At 51.8% G+C, this 19,853-nt stretch overlaps 2 protein-coding genes across 6 annotated transcripts in view; one reads left to right on the top strand and one right to left on the bottom strand.

Moving 5' to 3' along the window:
- Nucleotides 1–1,082: 1,082 nt before the first annotated feature.
- Nucleotides 1,083–9,883, top strand: Rgs11 (regulator of G protein signaling 11). 3 transcript variants are annotated; one of them, XM_048333267.1, is made up of 17 exons: nucleotides 1,083–1,158; nucleotides 1,284–1,380; nucleotides 1,600–1,650; nucleotides 1,821–1,927; nucleotides 2,595–2,646; nucleotides 2,745–2,803; nucleotides 3,159–3,235; nucleotides 3,414–3,495; nucleotides 3,993–4,061; nucleotides 5,153–5,182; nucleotides 5,276–5,337; nucleotides 5,435–5,548; nucleotides 5,650–5,765; nucleotides 5,913–6,000; nucleotides 6,079–6,217; nucleotides 8,603–8,685; nucleotides 8,782–9,883. In XM_048333267.1, the coding sequence occupies exons 1-17, from the start codon at nucleotides 1,090–1,092 to the stop codon at nucleotides 8,885–8,887; spliced, it is 1,401 nt and encodes a 466-aa protein (XP_048189224.1). In that variant the 5' UTR covers nucleotides 1,083–1,089; the 3' UTR covers nucleotides 8,888–9,883. The 3 variants fall into 3 exon arrangements, 2 of the variants coding, with proteins under 2 accessions (XP_048189224.1, XP_048189225.1); XR_007208902.1 differs by lacking the exons at nucleotides 8,603–8,685; nucleotides 8,782–9,883 and adding an exon at nucleotides 6,550–7,045 and having other exon boundaries at nucleotides 6,079–6,338; XM_048333268.1 differs by lacking the exon at nucleotides 1,821–1,927 and having other exon boundaries at nucleotides 1,133–1,158.
- A 317-nt stretch (nucleotides 9,884–10,200) lies between these two features.
- The window catches only part of Fam234a (family with sequence similarity 234 member A), a 32,869-nt gene continuing 23,216 nt past the window's right edge, over nucleotides 10,201–19,853 (bottom strand). For all 3 annotated transcript variants that reach the window (XM_048332541.1, XM_048332539.1, XM_048332540.1), the window contains 10 exons: nucleotides 18,882–18,998; nucleotides 18,425–18,616; nucleotides 16,903–17,033; nucleotides 16,336–16,468; nucleotides 13,137–13,266; nucleotides 12,658–12,798; nucleotides 12,250–12,325; nucleotides 11,891–12,046; nucleotides 11,330–11,432; nucleotides 10,201–11,235 (listed from right to left, as the gene is read on the bottom strand). In XM_048332541.1, coding sequence (XP_048188498.1) covers nucleotides 11,024–11,235; nucleotides 11,330–11,432; nucleotides 11,891–12,046; nucleotides 12,250–12,325; nucleotides 12,658–12,798; nucleotides 13,137–13,266; nucleotides 16,336–16,468; nucleotides 16,903–17,033; nucleotides 18,425–18,616; nucleotides 18,882–18,998 — 1,391 coding nt within the window. In that variant the 3' untranslated portion in view covers nucleotides 10,201–11,023. The remainder of the gene's footprint in view (nucleotides 11,236–11,329; nucleotides 11,433–11,890; nucleotides 12,047–12,249; nucleotides 12,326–12,657; nucleotides 12,799–13,136; nucleotides 13,267–16,335; nucleotides 16,469–16,902; nucleotides 17,034–18,424; nucleotides 18,617–18,881; nucleotides 18,999–19,853) is intronic.

Here is a 19,853-nt window from a genome sequence, read left to right as displayed (position 1 = left end):
AATTTAGGGGGAGGTTATCCTCCCCTTAAAAGAACCCAGTTCCCAGTCCCTCTGTCCTGCTCCTCTTGGACCTGGCCTTGACAGTAATAGGAATGGAACCAGAGGGCCAATATTTAGAGGCTCTTAGTCCAAGGCTACCCCAGAGTGGGTAGGAGGAAAGGAAGTACTCTCCTACTGGAGTCTGAAGGCCCTGGGATAACTGGGAAATACCAAGGTAGGTATGACCACGCTGTTAGCAGAGGGACAAAAAGAACTGTGGCAGGGTCCCTGAGCCTGGAGGCTACTGGTGAGTCTGAGTGGAGGAGTGCTAAGATCACTAACCCCAAACAGAGCCCCTTCCCATAGTCCCAGAGCATATGGGCTAGCATCTCTGCCTATTCTTCTGGCCCACCAGATCCCTATGCAACTGACAAGATGTGAGCCAATCCCCATGCTCTCCCCAGCAGCAGGGAACCTCTGCTCAGAGCCCAAAGAAGACAGGAACATCAGGTCAAACAACATTATACATTTCAAACAGCTTCAAACCAAACTGGTACTGAGCCAGTGAACAAACAATCCATACACTTGCTCACTGCTGGACTGACAGCATGCAGTGGCCAGGATCCAGCTGGAGAATGTAACCAGCATCACACCAACCTATGACACCACTCAGCTCATGTGTGGTACTCCATGTGATCAGAGACACACTCAGGGCAGTCAGCATTCATCCTGACCTCACAGCCCAGATCATTGCTGGTCTCTGCACATCCTGGGGGTTCCACACAGTCCTAAACCACTGTTCCCCTGGCCCACTGGGTCCCTTTTCCTAAGGTCTACCCCCTTCTAGTCCTCAACCTTTGTGATCTCCGCCTTTGCTGGAGACCTTGCCTATGGTGGCCTTCTCCTGGCTGCAGGTGTGCAATTCCTTTCGTAGCTCCCTGTAGTCCAGTGCTCCGCCTCCACTCAGCCCCTCATTGGGCTGCGTTTCTCTAGATGCCCAGAGGCTCTGGCCGCTCTGTGGGGGCGGGGGTGGACTCCGCCCCTAGGCTGCCAAGGCCGCCAAGGTTAATCCAGCAGGCGGGCGTGGGCGGGGCGACTCGGACATCCGCCATGGCCACGGCCTTCTGCTGCACACCTCCGGGAGGCCGACCCCGCGAGCAGAGGCCAGATCTCAGCAAGGTGGGTTGCGGCCGCCCGGCCCGAGGGCTACGGCGCGCGGGGTGGGGAGCAGGAGGCGGCGGTGAGCGCCATGTGGATCCCGCGTTGGCCCCAAGAACCTGGGCCGGGTGCCCGACTCTACTCAGATGGAGCGCGTGGTCGTGAGCATGCAGGACCCGGACCAGGGCGTGAAGATGCGGAGCCAGCGTCTGTTCATCACCGTCATCCCCCACGCCGTGGCGGGTGAGGACGGGGCGAGCGCTGGACAGGGCGGGGCGAGCGCCAGAACGCTGAGTGGGCGTGGCTAGCGCCGAGTGGGACGTGGCGAACTCTGAACGCAGGGCGAACGCAGGGCGAACGCAGGGCGAACGCCGGGAGGGGCGGGGCCCACCCGAGCCCATCCCCGCTCAGCGGGGTTCTCTCGCCCTTTCTCTCCTCTGTCTCTGATTGTCTTTCTCCCAGGCCGGGATGTCGCGGAGTGGCTGGTCCAGAAGTTTTGTATCTCCGAGGAGGGTGAGGGTCTGCGTGGCGGAGGAGTTGCAGGAAGGGGGGAGCGCAGGCTTGGCTGAGCGCTCGCCCTGTCCCAGCTCCCGCAGAGCCCTCCCCCACCCCCACCGCACCTGGGCACCCGGGGCGGGGCAGGCTAGGCTGAGCTCTCAAACCGGCCCCACCGTCTCCTGCAGAGGCCCGGCACTTGGGCACCCTCCTGGCACAGCACGGGTACATATACCCACTGCGCGACGCCCGCAGCTTGGCGCTCCGGCCTGATGAGACGCCCTACAGGTTCCAGGTCAGGTACAGCGGGAGCAGGGGATTTACCTGCCGACTCTGGAGGGCGTAGCTTGTTTGGGTTGGAGCCCAATGTGGTGGTGTCTCTCTCTGGGTTGGTAACATCCCCAGCAGGCCTGGACCGAAAGCGTCCATGAAGTGAGAAAGGAGAGTTAAGGAGTGGGGGTTTCTGTTTTCCATGGGAGTACATTGGATGCCCTTAAAAAATAGCATCTGTGGAGGATTCTGCAGGTTCCCTGGGGGTCCTTGGGAGCCCCCATGAAGGATGCACCTGTGTTCAGATGAGGACAAGATCCCTGCACCCCAATGTGTGTATGAATTTACTGGAACCCCCTCCTATCTTTGTGGATGGCCTCAGGACCCAGACCACCCCAAGCTGTGGCTACATTCTTGTCTCATCCCACTCTGGAGTCTTAGGGTACCAAGAATCAGGGAGGCAGCCTCTGCACAAGGCCCAGAGAGGAGAGTAGGCCACAATTCCAGGTGGAGAGATAATTCACACGTAATACTTACTCTCTGCGGGTTCCCTGGGGAGGTGAGTCAGTTGAGCTGAGATGGGGCCAAGAGGAGATAACCCCTACCCAGTCCAATCCTTAAGAGAGAGCTGTGAGTGTTGAGTAGGGAATTATCAGGAGGTCTTGGAAACCCTTCTCCCTGTTCTACACCAGACACCATACTTCTGGACAACCACCGTATGGCCAGCTGCTGAGCTGGACTATGGTAAGTAAAGACAAACATCTGGCACTGGTGACCCCAGGGTGACAGCCTGGAGTAGAGGCAGAGCTTGCCCCTCTGAAGCTTGTTCCCTGTCCTTCCAGCCATCTACCTGGCCAAGAAGAACATCCAAAAACAGGGGGCCTTAACTGACTATGAGAAGGTAGGTAGGATGCTCTTCAGGCTGAGTCCCACCAGAGGAGCACAAGTCTTCCATCTTGCCCCAGAACAAACAGTCCAGGCCTCAAAGTAATGCACACATATACTACTCTCTGCATAATCTCACTGGGGAGCCCCCATCCCACAGTAAGGGGATAATTTAGGGTGTCTAGAACCAGGGAGGGAGGCAGTCCCTGCACAGGGCTCCAAGGAGTGTGTTGACCTCAGTTCCAGATGGAAAGAGAATTCACACACAGCACACACTCCCTGCAGACTCTAGGGAGGTGAGGGTCTTTGACCCAGAGCTGGACATGCAAAGGGGGGGGGCGAGCACCCACTGGAGCCTTACTGTCCCCTAGGAGCAGTATGACCAGCTGCACAAGAAGCTCAACCACACATGGGATCTGGTAGTGATGCAGGCTCGAGAGCAGCTCCGGTGAGACCTCACCCTGCCCATGACCAGCTGGCACTGCTTGGGAAGCCCAGAAGTGCCCAGCTAGGCATTGGCCGTCCCCAGATCATGAATAGCACTTCCCAGTCTCTGCGCCTGCTCAGGCCCTGGCTTGTGTTGTGGTGAGCTCCAGTGTTCCCTCACCGTGGCCTATTCCTTCCAGGGCAGCTAAGCAGCGCAGGAAGGGGGACAGGCTGGTCATTGCATGCCAAGAGCAGACATACTGGCTGGTGAACAGACCCCCGGTGAGCTCCTTAGGTGGTGGTGAGGGGATGGAGGTTCCCTATCAGTAAGCTTCCCAAGAAAGGTCTCAGAACCTCCAATAGGGAAGGAAGTACCTTTCAGGGTCAACATTTCTTCTGAGTTGAGAACCTAGAGGCAATTTGGGGAAGACTGCACTCTCAGACCACAGAGCAGAAAGCTTCCTCCTAGGGGGAGAAAGGGAGGGCTATGGGGAGCCAATGTGGAATTGAGGGCCCACTGGGTGGGGAGAGGACTGGGCTCAGCTGTAGCAGGAAAGACCGGGTCTGGAGGGGCCACTGTCTGGGAAGCTGAGGTCCTGGCAAGTGGCTTGAGGCCTTCTACTGTCCACCAGAGGGTAGAGTGCAGCGAGAAGATAGTTTAGGACCAGGTTAGGGTTTCATTTCTGTGTTTCTTGGAGTGTCATTTCCCACAGCAGAGGATGAAGTGTGTTGGGATCCTTGGATGGGGGCCTAGTGCTCCATTCATATTTCTTTTGCAGCCTGGGACCCAGAGTGTTCTGGAGCAGGGTCCAGAGAGGGGCACCTGCACAGCCAGCCATGTGCAGATGGTAATCATGGCCAAGTTACCCTAGCCCACTGCAGCAAACATACCCTTACCCCACTCTACCCACTGTGGGACTGTTGGCTGTTTGAGCTGCCTGTCTATCCACTCTTCTGTCCATCATTGTGACACCCTCCCTGCAAGTGCTAATGCAGTCACTCCTGATCTCAGTCCCTCGCCCTCCCTGCCCTCCACTTCACTGTTCTCACCACCACCTGCTGCCCTGGGTACAAGTAAGTTGAATGGCCCTGGGAGCTGGTGGAGGGAGTCTTCCCTTGGCTGGACAATGTCAGAGTACAGGGAAATGGAAGGGTGACCAATAGGACTATGGTCTGAGTTGCCTGGCCACAGTCCTTTCCCTCCAGGGTTTCTGGTGGTCTTCAAACCAGAGCAAGGACCAAGACAGGTAGATGCTGACATGGCAGCCAAACCATTTGTTTTCATGTCTACCCAAACTCACTTTCTACAAAAGATCATATTTCTTACTGCTAATTTCAGCATCCTAACTTTTTTTTTATACATAAGAAGGTATCCAAAGAGCTGGGATGAAAATTGGAAGTCAGCAGTGGCCTCCATTTTCATCTCTGTCCCCAGTGTTGGTTGTTGAGGATGGAGACCTGAGGCAGCCAGTCTCCTGTTCTCCACTTTGGCAACCCAGACATCAGTGGCTGCCTGGAGGAGCTCAAGAGTTTTGAGTTCAACCTGGGCTCTCCAGTGTGAGCCCAGGAGTAGGATTTCACATGTATGTAAAAAAAGAAATACATACATCTGGACTGGGGGTATGGCTCTGCTGTAAAGCACCTGCCTAGAAAGCACAAGGCCCCAAGTTCAAGCTCCATTGCTAAAGAAAAAAAAAAGCAGGTTAATCAGTTAGGGAACTTCCAAGCAACTTGAGCTCCTGAAGGCTTTGTGTAGCATCCTAAAAGTCTTAAAGGCTTCCAGAGGTCTCCTAGAGGAGAGGGCACTGAGGGTCAAGGATGGGGACTATGCTCAGTGCATCCTGGTGGGGTGAGGGTTCAGTCCTGTGGGAGCTGGGTGGGTGAAATTTCTAGTCCCCACAGACCTGCCTGGTAACTGTGGCTCTCTGTGCCTTCCTAGACCCAGAGCCCGGATTTCTACAAGTGGGAGGTAGGTTCTAGGGGTGGAAGTGGCATGCAGAGAGGGTTCTGTCTACCCTCGCCAGGCCAGGTCCCAGGTCTCAACTCAGATCTGGTGTTGTAGATCCATTGCACCAGGAAAGCACTTGGCAGGACCCGGGTGAAGTCCTCTATCTGCCTTGAGGCGTGAGTGTGTGGGGTGCCCTCAACCCAGACCCTTTCTGGAGCCTCCTCCAGACTGGCCTCCCAAAGCCAGTCCACATTAGCCACTGGTATGCCCTAGGTACCTGAAGTTCAGCAGCCAGCGCACTTCACATGACCCGATCATGTCAGGGTGCCTGCCCAGCAACCCTTGGATCACAGATACTGTGGACTACTGGGCCATGAATGCTCCAACGTGAGCCCCTAGCGGGTGGGTGGGTGGGCAGCAATGAGGAGTACCTCCATCCTGGGGCCAGTGAGGGGGTCAGTGTCCCCACCTGCTTCTACCTCCACCAGTGTGGCTGCACCCACGAAACTCCGTGTGGAGCGGTGGGGCTTCAGCTTCTGGGAGCTCCTGTGTGACCCTGTGGGCAGGGCCTACTTCATGGACTTTCTCCAGAAGGAGTTCAGTGGTAAGAAGTCCCCGTCTCAACTCTAGGCCCAAGAGGGAGGACTCTGCCTGGGATGGCCCCCTGTGCATGACCCCTTCTGCCCAGCCATCAGGGGCTCTGACTGGCTGCTGCTCAGGGTGGGCCCCTGATTTGGTGCTTGGCCTCCAGCGGAAAACCTCAGCTTCTGGGAGGCATGCGAGGAGCTGCGTTTTGGAGGACAAGCCCAGGTCCCCGCCCTGGTGGACTCCGTGTACCAGTGAGTGGGGAGTGGGCACTTTTCAGTAACCAGTCAGGCATGGCCAGCCTGGACCCACTGGTGCTATCCTATCCCCAGGCAGTTTCTGGCCCCTGGAGCTGCCCGCTGGGTCAACATCGATAGCCGGACGATGGAGCGGACCCTGGAGGGGCTGTGCCAGCCCCACCGCTATGTCCTGGATGATGCACAGCTGCACATCTACATGCTAATGAAGAAGGTGGGGACAGCCTCTGGGTCCCTACTTGGTAGAGCTCTTCAGATGTATCTTCCGTTTTAATTTTTGTCTGTTTGTCAAGAACACTTACTTCAGAGAGGGTGGAGCCATCTACTTAATCCAGGTGTGGTTTTTTTTTGCCAGTCCTGGGGCTTGAACTCAGGACCTGAGCACTGTCCCTGGCTTCTTTTTTGCTCAAGGTTAGCACTCTACCACTTGAGCCACAGCGCTACTTCTGGCCTTTTCTATGTATGGTGATAAGGAATCGAACCCAGGGCTTCATGTACAAGCAAGCACTCTTGCCACTAGGCCATATTCCCAGCCCCTTAATCCAGGTTTTGACAGACTGCAGCATGTCCAAGTTCCAGCTGTACCTCTTTGTCTGTGGCTGACATCCTCCATACTGCACTCCCCTGTGCCCTCTGTCCAGTGGGGCTAGAGGTCATCTCTTCCTTCACCTCTATCAAGGATTTGAGCCAGTGTGGTACCAGTGGTTCATGCCCTTCAACCTAGCTATGCAGGAGGCTGAGACCTGGAGGATCACGATTCAAAGCTGCCCTGGGCAGCCTCCAGCAAAATGTTTGGCTGGAGGCATGGCTCAAGTGGCAAGCAAGCACAAGGTACCTGACTTCAAATCTATGTACCAGGAAAAAATATCCAGAGGTATGACTCAAGTGATAGAATGCCCTGAGTTCAAACCAGTACCATCTAAATATGATTATCAAGAGTGTACACAGGTATTTCCAATTCAGATTCAGGTTAGAAATTTTTCTCAATCTCTTTGACCTGGGACTTCCATACACCCATGCTGAATTTTTTTCTTTTTTTCATTTATTTATTTATTTATTTTATTTATTTTTATTGTTTTTTTTTTGCCAATCATGGGGTTTGAACTCAGGGCCTGGGTGCTGTCCCTGAGCCTGAGCTCTTTTGTTCAAGGCTAGTACTCTACCACTTTAAGCTATAGCACCGCTTTTGGTTTTCTGGTGGTTCATTGGAGATAAGAGTCTCTCAGAATTTCCAACCCGGCCTGGCTTCAAACCATGATCCTTAGATCTCATCCTCCTGAGTAGCTAGGATTACAGGTATAAGCCACCAGCACCTAGCTTTGAAATTCTGATTTTTTTTTCTTTGCTGGTCCTAGGGCAGGGCTTGGACTCAGGGCTTGGGTATTGTCCCTGAGCTTCTTTGTGCTCAAGGCTAGTGCTCTACCACTTGAGCCACAGTGTCATTTCTGTTTTCTTCTGAGTAGTTTATTGGAGATGGTCTCACAGCCTTTCCTGTCCTGGCTGTCTCCAAACTTTGATCCTGGGGCTGGGAATATGGCCTAGTGGTAAAGTGCTTGCCTTGTATACATGAAGCCTTGGGTTTGATTCCTCAGCACCACATATATAGAAAAAGCCGGAAGTGGCTCTGTGGCTCAAGTGGTAGAGTGCTAGCCTTGAGCAAAAAGAAGCCAGGCCCTGAGTTCAAGCCCCAGGACTGGAAAACAAAACAAAACAACCAACTTCGATCCTTAGATCTCAGCCTCCTGAGTAGCTAGGATTACAGGCATGAGAGATGGTACCTGGCTTGAAAACCTGTTTTTTGAGAGTGCTGATGCAACTTCTGTTACCGAGCAGCACAGCACTACCCTCTGAATCGCAGCCACTGGAAAACATTTACTTCTTTTTAGATGCATTCAACTTGGGATTTGTCTTGAACAGCTCTACCAGTTTACTTTTTCTGCTTGGGAATTGCTGTACATTGTTACAAGAGATTAACTCAGGGCTTGCTTTAGCAAGTGCTCTTCCACTTGGGGTATATTCTGGCCGTGTGTGTGGGGTGTCACTGGGGCTTGAAATCAGTCATGTTCTGAGCTTTCCCCACTCACACTTGGCATTCTACCTCTTGAGTTTTGCCTATTTGGGCTTTTTGCCAGTTAACAAGATCAGTGTCTCTCAAGGATTTGTTTGCCCAGACTGGCTTTGAATCGTGTATGTTTTGGTCCTGAGGCTTGAACTCAGATACTAAGCATTGTTCCTGAGCTTTTGTACTCAAGGCTAGTGCTCTTACTTGAGTCACAGCTTCACTTCTGACTTTTTGGTGGTTCAAATTGTGATCCTCAGATCTTAGCCTCCCAGGTAGCTAAGATTATAGGTGTGAGCCACCAGCAACCAGTCTTGCTGATTATCTGGGAGATGGACTCTGATGGACTTTGCCTGGGCTGGCTTCAATCTGGATCCTCCAGATCTCAGCCTTTCTGAGTAGCTAGTAGTACAAGTCTGGGATAGCTAACTCCAGCACCCTGTCACCTGGGCCTAGGCAGGGAGAGGATCCAGCAACGCTTTTGCCAAATCTGGCTGAAGGGTGAGTAGAATGTTGGGAGCCCAGTGTTTTCTCTTGCAGGATTCCTACCCAAGATTCCTGAAGTCTAACATGTATAAGGACCTACTAATAGACGCTGTAATCCCACCGGAGACAAGGCGACGGTGAGCTCAGGCAGTGCTTTGTATCTGCTGGCCAGCAAGGCCCATGAAGGTAGGGGGTGGGGTCCTCCCGCCACCTCAACCTCTTCCCACCCACAGGATGTTCCCATTCATGCGAAAGCCTCGACACTCAAGCCTCAGCCCTGCCCTCCTTCCTGTCTCTGGGGAGTCCACAGCAGCCTCCAGGGGTGATGGGGAGGCCTAGATGGCTCTCCTCACCTTTGGCCACACTCTGCTCATCATTGCTGAGCCAACAACCCCTCCTCTGCCCAGAAGAGACATCCCAACTGTGACTCCCAGGGAGGCTGAGCTCAGAGCAGGACCTGTCACTAGAAGGAAGGTAGGTGGAGGCCCCTTGGAGCCCCTGGCAACCTGTGGCCTTCAGCTCACCACTGGGTATTCATCCAATGTCCAGAATATTAAGTCAGCCAGTGACACACAAACACATATCATAAGATGACTGTCTGTGTGCTTGCACCTGTCCAGGACAGCTCGAGTCACCCACTGTGACCCTAATCCCACCGAGGCTAGGCTGAGAGGCTTCTCAACAGATCATTCCTGAAGTACCACCCTTACCAGTTGTACATGGCATCCTTTCCAAGCAGAGCCCTGGCCTCTCTTACTAGATCTATAGACACGTGACTGCATGTTTTCCCAACCATGAGGCTCCCACCAGGGTGGCAGAGCTGGTGCCCAATCTTTCTGCCTCCATTGTCACTCATGTCACCAGTGTTAAGTGCCCCTGTTCCTCTTGTGCATCAGAATAAGGTCCAATCCAGCTCCCTTCAGCGCCATCCCACCCAGAGCACTAGCCCCTTCGCCCACTTCTGCACAGAAATAAAATTGCTGCACCCTCATTCATTCTGAGTGCATCCCAGGCCTGTGGTGTGCATACGTGTGGGGCAAGCATGTATGTAGCGCATGCCTGTTGTGTGTGATGTAATGTGGGGGAGGTAAGGGTGATGACTTGGGTCCAGGGCAGGGAGGTTCACGGAGTCTTGGGCTATGGGGCTGATGGAGGAACTGGACCTTTTCAGGCTAGATCCATCTACAGACTTGGGGAACTTTGTCTCTAGGGGAGCTGAGGAGCATGATCTATGCTCTGCCTCCACAGTAAACGGGCTGTGCAGGTACAGTGGGAAGCCAAGCTGTGTGGGAGGGTCTCTGGCCAAGGAACCAGTATCTGTCATGAAGTCTTCACATGCTCCACTTGCCCCTGTGGCAGTCACAGCTAACTCCAGCTCCTCTCCAGAAAATGCACTTCACCTGTCCCAAGTGGAGCCCCATTTTTCCAGGGCTTCCCTCTTTCCCATGGGGCAGGAGTCCTCATCCTAGAGACCCTGCCGAGGCCCTGTGAGTACAGCAGGCCATGCTTGTTGGGCAGGTCCAGGCAGGGTCCTCTTCCTTGTGACCTCACAGCCCATAGTATGGCCAGCTCCTCCTGGCTATCACTCCAGCAAACCTACTTTGCTTGCCAGGGACATAAGGGCAGGGGACAAGCACCAGACTCACACTTGATTACTGAGGCTTTTCAGACAGTGCAAATCATTTATTCTGCTGTTTTCTGTGGTGGCTAGAGTCATGGGACAACTTTGGCTACAAAGCTTGGGCTCTGGTCGGGGGGGGGGTCTGCTCTGCATAGGGTACACAGGTGCCCTTGGGCCTCAGTAGCAACAAGGCACAGAAGTGGGTCCTGCATCAGGTGAGCACTAGGAGTGGAGTAGGGAAGTGCCCACTATCCCCAGGGCACAGTGGTCCCCCTAATGGCATGTGTGCACTCCAGTGCAGGCCCCTGCCCACCTGTCAGAGGTAATTGCTGCAATCATTCTTTTCCCTCCACACCCAACACCTTCCCCCTGCTCTGGGAAGGGCTGCACAGCCTCTCTTTCCTGCTGCTGTTCTCAGGATGTCTCCAGGGCCCTCCACCCCTGGAGCTTTGAGATTGGGTGTGGGGATGGTGCAGCTAAGAAAACTAAGCCGGAATAGGAGGAAGGGAATCCGTGCTGAGGCCTGGGGAAGCAGCATGTCCTACAGCAGTGGCTTCTCCAGTGAGGTGAGAGGCTAGTGGTAAGGAGGGCACAGAGAATGAGTTCTGTCCTAGTGATCCAGGGAGAAGACAGGGAGGCAGTTTGGCCTTGACAAGACACATGGCTACTGGCAAGACTGTAGGGAGGTCAGGGTGCACTGGGCAGGAGGCCTGGGGTACCCCCCACCTATCCCTGAATACAGCTAATAAGGCCACAGCTCCCCAGAAAACACTGTCACGAGTATCAGGAGTGAGGGGTCAGCAGAGCAACTGCAGGAAAATTGGACAATTTCCCTGTGCTCCAGCTGACACCACCTAGGCCACACTTTGGTATCGCAGCCTGGAGAAGTGGTCCTTGATGGTCTGGTCACTGTCTGACCCGCCCTTGCCCAGGCGGACCACTCTGCTGCTGGGGACAAGGTCTCGAACCTTGTGCTTGGTCACGGAGACCAGGCCCGGCTCATCTGAGCTTGCAGGGCCTGTCAGGAGCACATAGGCAGCATGGCGATTCGGTTCAAACAGGACCACTGTGCGGGACATGTGAAGAGCACCTCTTAGTACCAGACATAGCAGAGCAGGGGTAGGGGAGAGACCCAGGCCTGTGGCTGAGGCTATACTCACCATCAAAGGCAACAATGTTGGTAGACACATTGGCCAGCTCCAGCAGGATACTGGGCAGGGTCGGGTGGAACATGTACAAGCTGTGCCGAGTGTCTCTGGGCTCCTGGGGTGGGAACCAACAACAGGTCTCATTCCTCCTGTTCCTGGGCTGTACCCATAATAAGACAGACCTGGGACTCAGGCCATCATCCTAGGCAATGTTCAGGCCACCCACCCCATGGATGGTGCTATCAGAGTGACCACGCTAAGAGCTCTGTATCTACTTGGTCCAGCCTGGGGCTCACAAATTGATACCTTGCACTCCATATGCACCTGCCAACTCCTTCCTCCAACCTGGATCTGGTTCTTCCTGATATCCATCAGTGCCTACCCTAACACAGGCCTTCAGAGTCTCTCAAGATCCCTCTCACATGCCCCAAGAAGGCCTCTGCAGGACACTCCTTCTCAGCCTGCACTGACCACACTAGCCTGTGGTAACCCACTCACTGACAGCCTCCAGGAGGGCCCTAGCTTGGGGCTCTGCCCCTTGCTTCAGCAATGATGTTGAGCGTACCCCCATACCATTACACTGGTGCCAATCAGCTCATGGAGGCCCCAGAAGAAGAAGGCTGAGCGGTGGTCTGTGGTTGGGAGGCTGGCAGATGGCGGGACCCCAGGGAAGCTTGGGAGAGCCTGGCTCCATAGGACAGTCCCAGTGCTGAGGTCCAAAAACAGCATCTGGGGAAGGAGGAGACACTGAAAGGTCATTTGTCCCAACCTCAGCTTGTGCAATCAACACTGCAGGCAGCTGTTCTCTGAGGATAGCCAGAACCTTCTCACCACTCCTGAAGGCAGCGCTACCAGGGCCAGAATCCTGTCTTCTTTCACACAGTTTGTCCTTAGTCATGGACAAGTTAGACTCTAGAGGAAGCCCAGCCCACCTGTCTATCGATGCTGGTTCCGTTTTCAATGACCACGGCTAAGGTGTCTGGTTTGTAGTGGCCGAGGATGGGCTTTCTGGAAAGAGAGTTAGAGAACAAGAGCTCACAGGGGTCTCTGTAAGGAGCTCTAAGATAAGGGAAATACCTGGGACAGGTAGGACACTCGGTTTTCTGTGGCTGCATCTAGACAGGGTTGGGCAGCACACATCCAGCCCAGGACAAGGAGCTAGCACCCCAACCAGGAGTCTCTTTGGCCTCTCAGCAGGTATGACTGTGTCAAGGACAGGTGAGATGCCACAGGTAGAGGTGCATGGATCTCTCCAGCCATTCAGTGTGCCAGTAGGGAGGTAGGCTGGGGATTTTGGAGAGGGCTAACCCACCATGTGGTCTGTGACAACTGCTCTGTACCTCAGGACCTGGGCTGAGCTGAGGGTCCACCTGGGGGTCAATTCTTGCCCATCCAGCAGAACACAGGCCTCGGAGTTCACAAGGAGCACATCCTGACCAGCTTTCCCTCGGATGTTCATCAGGTAGCGGACTTCTCCAGAGCTGGATAGGGCACCAGGAGAAAAGTGCACAGGGACTTTAGGATGAGACTCCTATCTGGGGCTGCTTCCTGTGGGTCCCTACATCCCTCAGTTCCCTATCTTGAGAGTATAAACTAGACCCTGGCTGGCAGTGGGATGAGGATGAGAATCCCACTGGGACTCTCTCTCCTTAGCTTACTTGGCTTTCATTTACCCCTTTCCAATGGCTGGAGGTAGGATGGTCTGAGTTCAGCAAGGTCCAGCACCTCTCAGTCTACCTGGCTGCCCCATGCTCCATACAGATCATACCGGACTGAGGCCCATGGCTTACAGGAAAGATGTTCTTTGTGTCAGACCAACCTGGGCAGAAGCCTCCTGTGGGTAGAGGCATTGAGCATGTTCTCCCAGAGGGGGTCATTCTTAAACGGGCCATCTCTCCCAGTCAGCTTCTCATAAAGACCCTTCACAGAGCAGCCACAGAGAGAATTCACTATTCAAAACACAGAAGAGCCAAAGTCATCACAGTTGTTCCTAGGGTCTTGGGACCGGGCACATCCACCTGTCCCACTTTCAGGAACACCCAGTGCCACATTCACTCTGGGCACGCAGGCTCCCTGATCATCAGTGAGTAATTGACTCTCAAGAATACAGCAGCAAGTAAAGGAAATGCAAATAAAAACAACCCTGAGATACCACCTCACCCCAGTTAGAATGGCCTATACTCTGAACTCAGGAAACAACAAATGCTGGAGGGGCTGTGGGGAAAGAGGAACCCTTCTCCATTGTTGGTGGGAGTGTAAGTTAGTACAACCACTTTGGAGACCAGTATGGAGGTTTCTCAAAAAGCTCAATATAGACCTACCCTATGATCCAGCCATACCACTCCTAGGCATCTATCCTAAACAGCAAAATCCAAGATATCAAAAAGGCATTTGTACTTCCATGTTTATCGCGGCACAATTCACAATAGCCAAACTATGGAAACAACCCAGATGCCCCTCCACAGACGAATGGATCCAAAAAATATGGTACTTATACACAATGGAATACTACATAGTGATTAGGAATGGTGAAATACTGTTATTCGCAGGGAAATGGTCAGAACTTGAACAAATAATGTTGAGTGAGACAAGCCTAGAACACAGAAAACAAAGGGGCATGATCTCCCTGATATATGACTGTTAACAAAGGGAGACGGAGAGACAGTAGAGACCAAGTCTGTGAATACTGTATATGTTCTTGATACATTGTATATTGCATATATGTCAACCTGACCTAGACAAGGGATAGAAAAACAGGTCGTAAAATATCACAAGAAATGTACACACTGCCCTACTATGTAACTGCACCCTCTTTGCACAACACCTTGTAAAAAATTTATGTCCAATTAATAAAAATAAAAATAAAAATAAAAAGAATACAGCAGCAAAGGATGAACTAATACAACAATGATACTCAATAGACACTATGTTGGAAATGAACTCTACAACTTGGGGGGAGGGGAGTAGGAGAGGTAAGTAGGAGAAAATGAGAGAGGGAGCCACTGTTTAAAAAGAAATGTGGGGCTGGGGATATAGCCTAGTGGCAAGAGTGCCTGCCTCGGATACACGAGGCCCTAGGTTCGATTCCCCAGCACCACATATACAGAAAACGGCCAGAAGCGGCGCTGTGGCTCAAGTGGCGGAGTGCTAGCCTTGAGCGGGAAGAAGCCAGGGACAGTGCTCAGGCCCGGAGTCCAAGGCCCAGGACTGGCAAAAAAAATAAATAAATAAATAAAAAGAAATAAAAAGAAATGTGGGGCCAGGGAATATGGCCTGGTGGCAAGAATGCTTGCCTTGTATACATGAAGCCCTGGGTTCGATTCCTCAGCAGCACATATATAGAAAAGGCCAGAAGTGGCGCTGTGGCTTAAATGGCAGAGTGCTAGCCTTGAGCAAAAAGAAGCCAGGGACAGTGCTCAAGCCCTGAGTTCAAGCCCCAGGACTGGCAAAAAAAAAAAAAAAAAAAAGGCATGGGGCTGGAAATGTGGCTTAGCGGTAGAGTGCTTGCCTAGCATGCATAAAGCCCTGGGTTCAATTCCTCAGTACCATATAAACAGAAAAAGCTGATAGTGGCACTGTTGCTCAAGTGGTAGAGTGCTAACCTTGAGCAAAAAGAAGTCAGGAACAGTGCTCAGGCCCTGAGTGCAAGCCTCAGGACTGGCAAAAAAAAAAAAAAAGAACACAAGCAGGGGCTGTGTGCTGGTGACTCATACTTGTAATCCTAGCTATTCAGGAGGCTGAGATCTGAGGACTGTAATTTAAAGCCAGCCCAGGCAAAAAAAAAAAAGGGGGGGGGCTGGGAATATGGCCTAGTGGCAAGAGTGCTTGCCTTGATTACATGAAGGCCTAAGTTCGATTCCTCAGCACCACATATATAGAAAACGGCCAGAAGTGGCGCTGTGGCTCAAGTGGCAGAGTGCTAGCCTTGAGCAAAAAGAAGCCAGGGACAGTGCTCAGGCTCTGAGTCCAAGCCCCAGGACTGGCGGGGGGTGGGGTGGGAGGGAGAAGAAGAAGTACAGGTGTGGTTCCTATGGTAGAGTACCAGCCTTGAGTAGGAAAGCCAAGTAAGGGTGCAAGGCCCCTGAGCACTAAATAAATGAACAAAATAAAAAGAATAGAAGGGCTGGGAATGTGGCTTAGCAGTACAGTGCTTGCCTAGTATGTATAAAGCCTTGGGTTCGATTCCTCAGCACCACATACACAGAAATGGCTAGAAGTGGTGCTGTAGTCAAGTGGTAGAGTGCTAACCTTGAGCAAAAAGAAGTCAGGGACAGTGCTCAGGCCCTGAGTTCAAGCCCCAGGACTGGCAAAAAAAAAAAAAAAAGAAAGAAAGAAAGAAAGAAAGAAAAGCTGTGGAACCTGGGGAGCAGCTGCAGCTTTCCTCAGAAACAGCTTTCTCCAAAGTGCCTGTTAGTTAAGAACAGCACCATTTGATACAGAGCTCAGTGCATTTACACACAAACAAAATGACGGAGTAGGGGCTGGGAATATGGCCTAGTGGTAGAGTGCTCGCCTTATATACATGATCCCTGGGTTCAATTCCTCAACACCATATATAGAAAAAGCCAGAAGTGGCATTGTGGCTTAAGTGGTAGAGTGCTAGCCTTGAGCAAAAAGAAGCCAGGGACAGTGCTCAGGCCCTGAGTTCAAGCCCCAGGACTGGCAAAAAAAAAAATGATAGAGTATACTCAGGGGAAGTATCCAAAGGTATAACTCCTCTGAACAACTAATGTCCTATATATCAAAACAAATACCAGAAAACTGACACGTTTTGGGAGGTGGGCAAAGGGTGAGGGGGCACATTATGTGTATACATTGTATAAAAAATTAACTATGTAACTTGAGGATAGGATGGAAAGGGGGAGAATGAAGGAAGGGGTAACACTGACCAAGAGGGCTTGTCCTCATAACCTAACTTAAGGAACTGTAATGGTTTTGTACAACTACTTAATTAATAAAAGAAGAAGAGCAAGGTTGTGAGAGGAAAGTCTATCCCAGGTGTATGGCAGATAACGTACCGCAGGGCAGGAGGATGTAGTGGGCACCTGTCCAGGTGATGTGGAGAAGGGCACTGTGGTCTCCATCCACACCAAGAGCACCTCGGTGGCCAATCTGGTGCCCGGTGTTGCGTGAATAGATGTCCCCACTGACCTGCAGTGATAAAGGCAGCAAGGAAGAGACAGAGCTGGATCCACAGGGGGGAGAGGGACATTTTAGGTAGCTGCCAAAAGAAAATGTGTTAAATTCTCTTGGTTTGGGGGCAAGAATGCCTTGAAATAAGTGACTGACTGGGGGCATCTGTGGAGCTCGCCCTGCTTAGGAGGTATAAGGAGGCCCTGGGTTAACCCCACAGTGGCATAGATAGGAAGCCCTCTGTGCCACTATTTGGAAGGGCTCACAGCTGCCTATAGAGATGGCCACTTCAGTGTACTGCCTCTGTGGGCCTCAGGAACACAGAGCCCTGGGTGAATCTCCTGACAAGCAGTCAGGCACAAATCCTCTCTGGATGGAAGCAGATGAGGAGGCAGAGAAGGGCTGTGTGGAAGTGGGCCTGGGCAACTTGGGAGAGCTGTGCTAATCCTCACCTTCTTTCCCTCCTCTGTGAGGAGCAGTAGGTCTGGAGTGCCATCGCCATCAACGTCAGGCACCTGGAGCAGAGGGCTCAGGACAGAGGTGTTCTCGCTGAGGTTGCTGGGGTGGCTCCACAGGATGTCCCCTATAACCAAGGACATCATCATTGCTTGTGGCCCTAAATCTTTTGGCAATTGCATGGCAGACTCACATGTAGAAATGCATCCTCCAGGGCTGGGAATATGGCCTAGTGACAAGAGTGCTTACCTCATATACGTGAAGCCCTGGGTTCAATTCCTCAGCGCCACATATATAGAAAAGGCCAGAAGTGGCGCTGTGGCTCAAAAGGTAGAGTGCTAGTCTTGAGAGCAAAAAGAAGCCAAGGACAGTACTCAGGCCCTGAGTTCAAGGCCCAGGACTGGCAAAACAAAACAAAACAAAACAAAAAACCACAACAGAAATGCATCCTCCAGATTCCAGAGCTGCTGCAGTTCAGAAATAGGATCTCTATCAATCATGCCTAATGGTCCTTATTGAGGAAAGATAGACATATACCACACGCCCTAGTGAAAAGAGACTGAGTGACCACAATAAAATGGTAGCTGCTAGTCTCTCTCTCTCTCTTTTTTTGCCAGTCCTGGGTCTTGAACTCAAGGCCTGAGCACTGTCCCTGGCTTCTTTTTGCTAAAGGCTAGCACTCTGCCACTTGAGCCACAGCACCACTTCTGGCTGTTTTCTATGTATGTGGTGCTGAGGAACTGAACCCAGGGCTTCATGTATACGAGGCAAGCACTCTTGTCACTAGGCCATATTCCCAGCCCTCTAATTCTGGTTTTTAAGTGGTTAATTGGAGATAAGCGTCTCATGGCTTTTCCTGACTGGGCTGGCTTTGAACCGTGATCCTCAAATTTCAGCCTCCTGAGTAGCTAGGATTATAGGCATGAGCCACTGGTGCCCCATCCAGCCTCTTCTTTATTTTCCTTTAAGCCTTTGGTCTGGATATGTAGTTCAGTGATAGAATACTTGCTAGCATGGAATACTTGCTAGCATGGACAAGGTCTTGGGTTTGATCCCCAACACCACACATACTTAGGTTAATACATACATTATCAGAGCAACAACAAAAAACTTACAACATGTAAGGGAAATACCAAAATGTACAAATCCAGGCACAGAACGCCTATGACTTTGGTGAAGTGCCAGAGTCTGTCTCCAGGTCACCTCCTGCTATGCCGTTCTCCCCTGTGCTCTCACATGTGGCCTGTTAAGGCTCGGAAGAGACTAGGGCCCCAGAGCTAAGCACAGCAGAGACAGTCTAGCAGTGCAGTGCCTCCTATTCACTTGTTGCCCCATGTGAGTGATGCTGATTGCCTTACCTGACTAAAAGATGCCAAAGATACCAACTGGGCAGTGTAAGACATGGGTGTCACATGCTAAATTCCCAGGAGTCACACCTGGAGGTCTCCTACCCAGAAAGTCTCCCAGGGTAAGAGGGCTGATGCCTCCACAACAAGAACCCTTCCCTTGGCACCATACCTGTGAATAGGTCAATTGCAACAAGAGAACCAAGTCTTCCCACAAAGATGCAGGTGGAAGATGCCTCATTGTCTGATGATTGCAACACAGTACACTCCACAAGGACCACATCTTGGGCCACAGGCTTCTCCCAGAGCATCCTGCCATTGGCCCCTGACACAGCAGCCACAAAGGCACAGGGGGTAGAAAAGCCTAGAAGGAAAACCCACAGTGCCTGATCAGGCTAGCCTAGCCACACTCTGCCAGCTCACATCTTCCTCACTGGCCTCGCCCTAGGCCAGCACCCATTTCTTTTACCCTCACCAACGGAGTGGAGTGTTGACCTTGGGTGGGGAGAGGGAGCAGAGCCTGCTGTCTTGCCTCTGCCAGACCCAAATACCACAGAAGTGAGAGGGGACCCAGAACAGAGATTTCTTTTGCCATGAAAAGTCCCCTTTTCAGATAAAATAAAAATTACCTTCATCAGCACAGGATCTGGTGAAATTGTTACTGCTGTTGGTGTTTTTATAAAGAAAGAGAACATCTTGAATCTTGTCCCTGTTTATGTCCTCCATGGTCAGAAAGTCGTAGAGGACTGAAAAAAGAAACCCACAGACTATGGCAAAGGGCATGGCCATCTATGGGAAGGTCATTCACTACTCACTTTCATTCTGGAGTTTGGTATGCTCTGAAATCTGCCACTGAGAAGTCACCCAACAAGAGTAGCAGCCACCTCACTAGGAAGAGAAGTTTCCCACAGTTTCTCTTCAGAAATGCAGCAGTTCTTCATGAGCATGAAGATAGGACATCTGTGTGTGTGTGTGTGTGCGTGCGCACGTGTATACATGGGTATGCATGTGCACAACAGGATCTTGCTCTGTAGCCCAAGCTGGTTGTGAACTCAGATCCTCATGTCTCCACCTCCACACTACCAAAGAACAAGCAAGGAACAAGCCAGATACTTTGGTACTATGAAAAGGTCCTTTGTACACCTTCTACTAAGGGATGAGTCCTAGGCCACTGTAGGGCAGCCATACCCTAAGGGCTTTCTGCTTTCTTTCATTCTAGGACTTAAATGACCAACTGCAGAGAGCAGACAAGATCAGGCATATTCAAGGTGGTATGGCTAGAGATAAAGAGCTTGACTAAAAAACAAACAAACAAAAAAGGGGTTAGAACTGGATGCCAATAGCTCACACTTATAAACCTAGGTACTCAGAGGTTGAGATCTAAAGATTGTGGTTCCAAGCCAGTGTGGGCAGGAAAGTCTATGAAACTCTAATCTCTAACCATCAAAAAGGCAGAAGTGAAGCTACGGCTCAAGTAGAGTTGTGGCTTAAGTGATATAGCACTAGTCTTTGGCACAAAAGCTCAGCGATAGTGCCCAGGCCCTGAGTTCAAAGCCCTAGGAATAGCATCCCCCACAAAAAAAAAAAAAAAAAAAAAAAAA

This window comes from Perognathus longimembris, chromosome 23 (genome assembly GCF_023159225.1).
Source record: "Perognathus longimembris pacificus isolate PPM17 chromosome 23, ASM2315922v1, whole genome shotgun sequence".
NCBI classification, from domain to species: domain Eukaryota; kingdom Metazoa; phylum Chordata; class Mammalia; order Rodentia; family Heteromyidae; genus Perognathus; species Perognathus longimembris.
This window is presented reverse-complemented; position numbering and strand designations above follow the sequence as displayed.

Excerpts from the sequence above, each read along its gene's own strand:
- Rgs11 (XM_048333267.1), top strand. The coding sequence starts at position 1,090 with ATGGCCACGGCCTTCTGCTGCACACCTCCGGGAGGCCGACCCCGCGAG. Across the intron at positions 1,651-1,820 it reads GTTTTGTATCTCCGAGGAGG|AGGCCCGGCACTTGGGCACC; the intron begins GTGAGGGTCTGC and ends CGTCTCCTGCAG. Across the intron at positions 6,001-6,078 it reads CTGGTGGACTCCGTGTACCA|GCAGTTTCTGGCCCCTGGAG; the intron begins GTGAGTGGGGAG and ends TCCTATCCCCAG.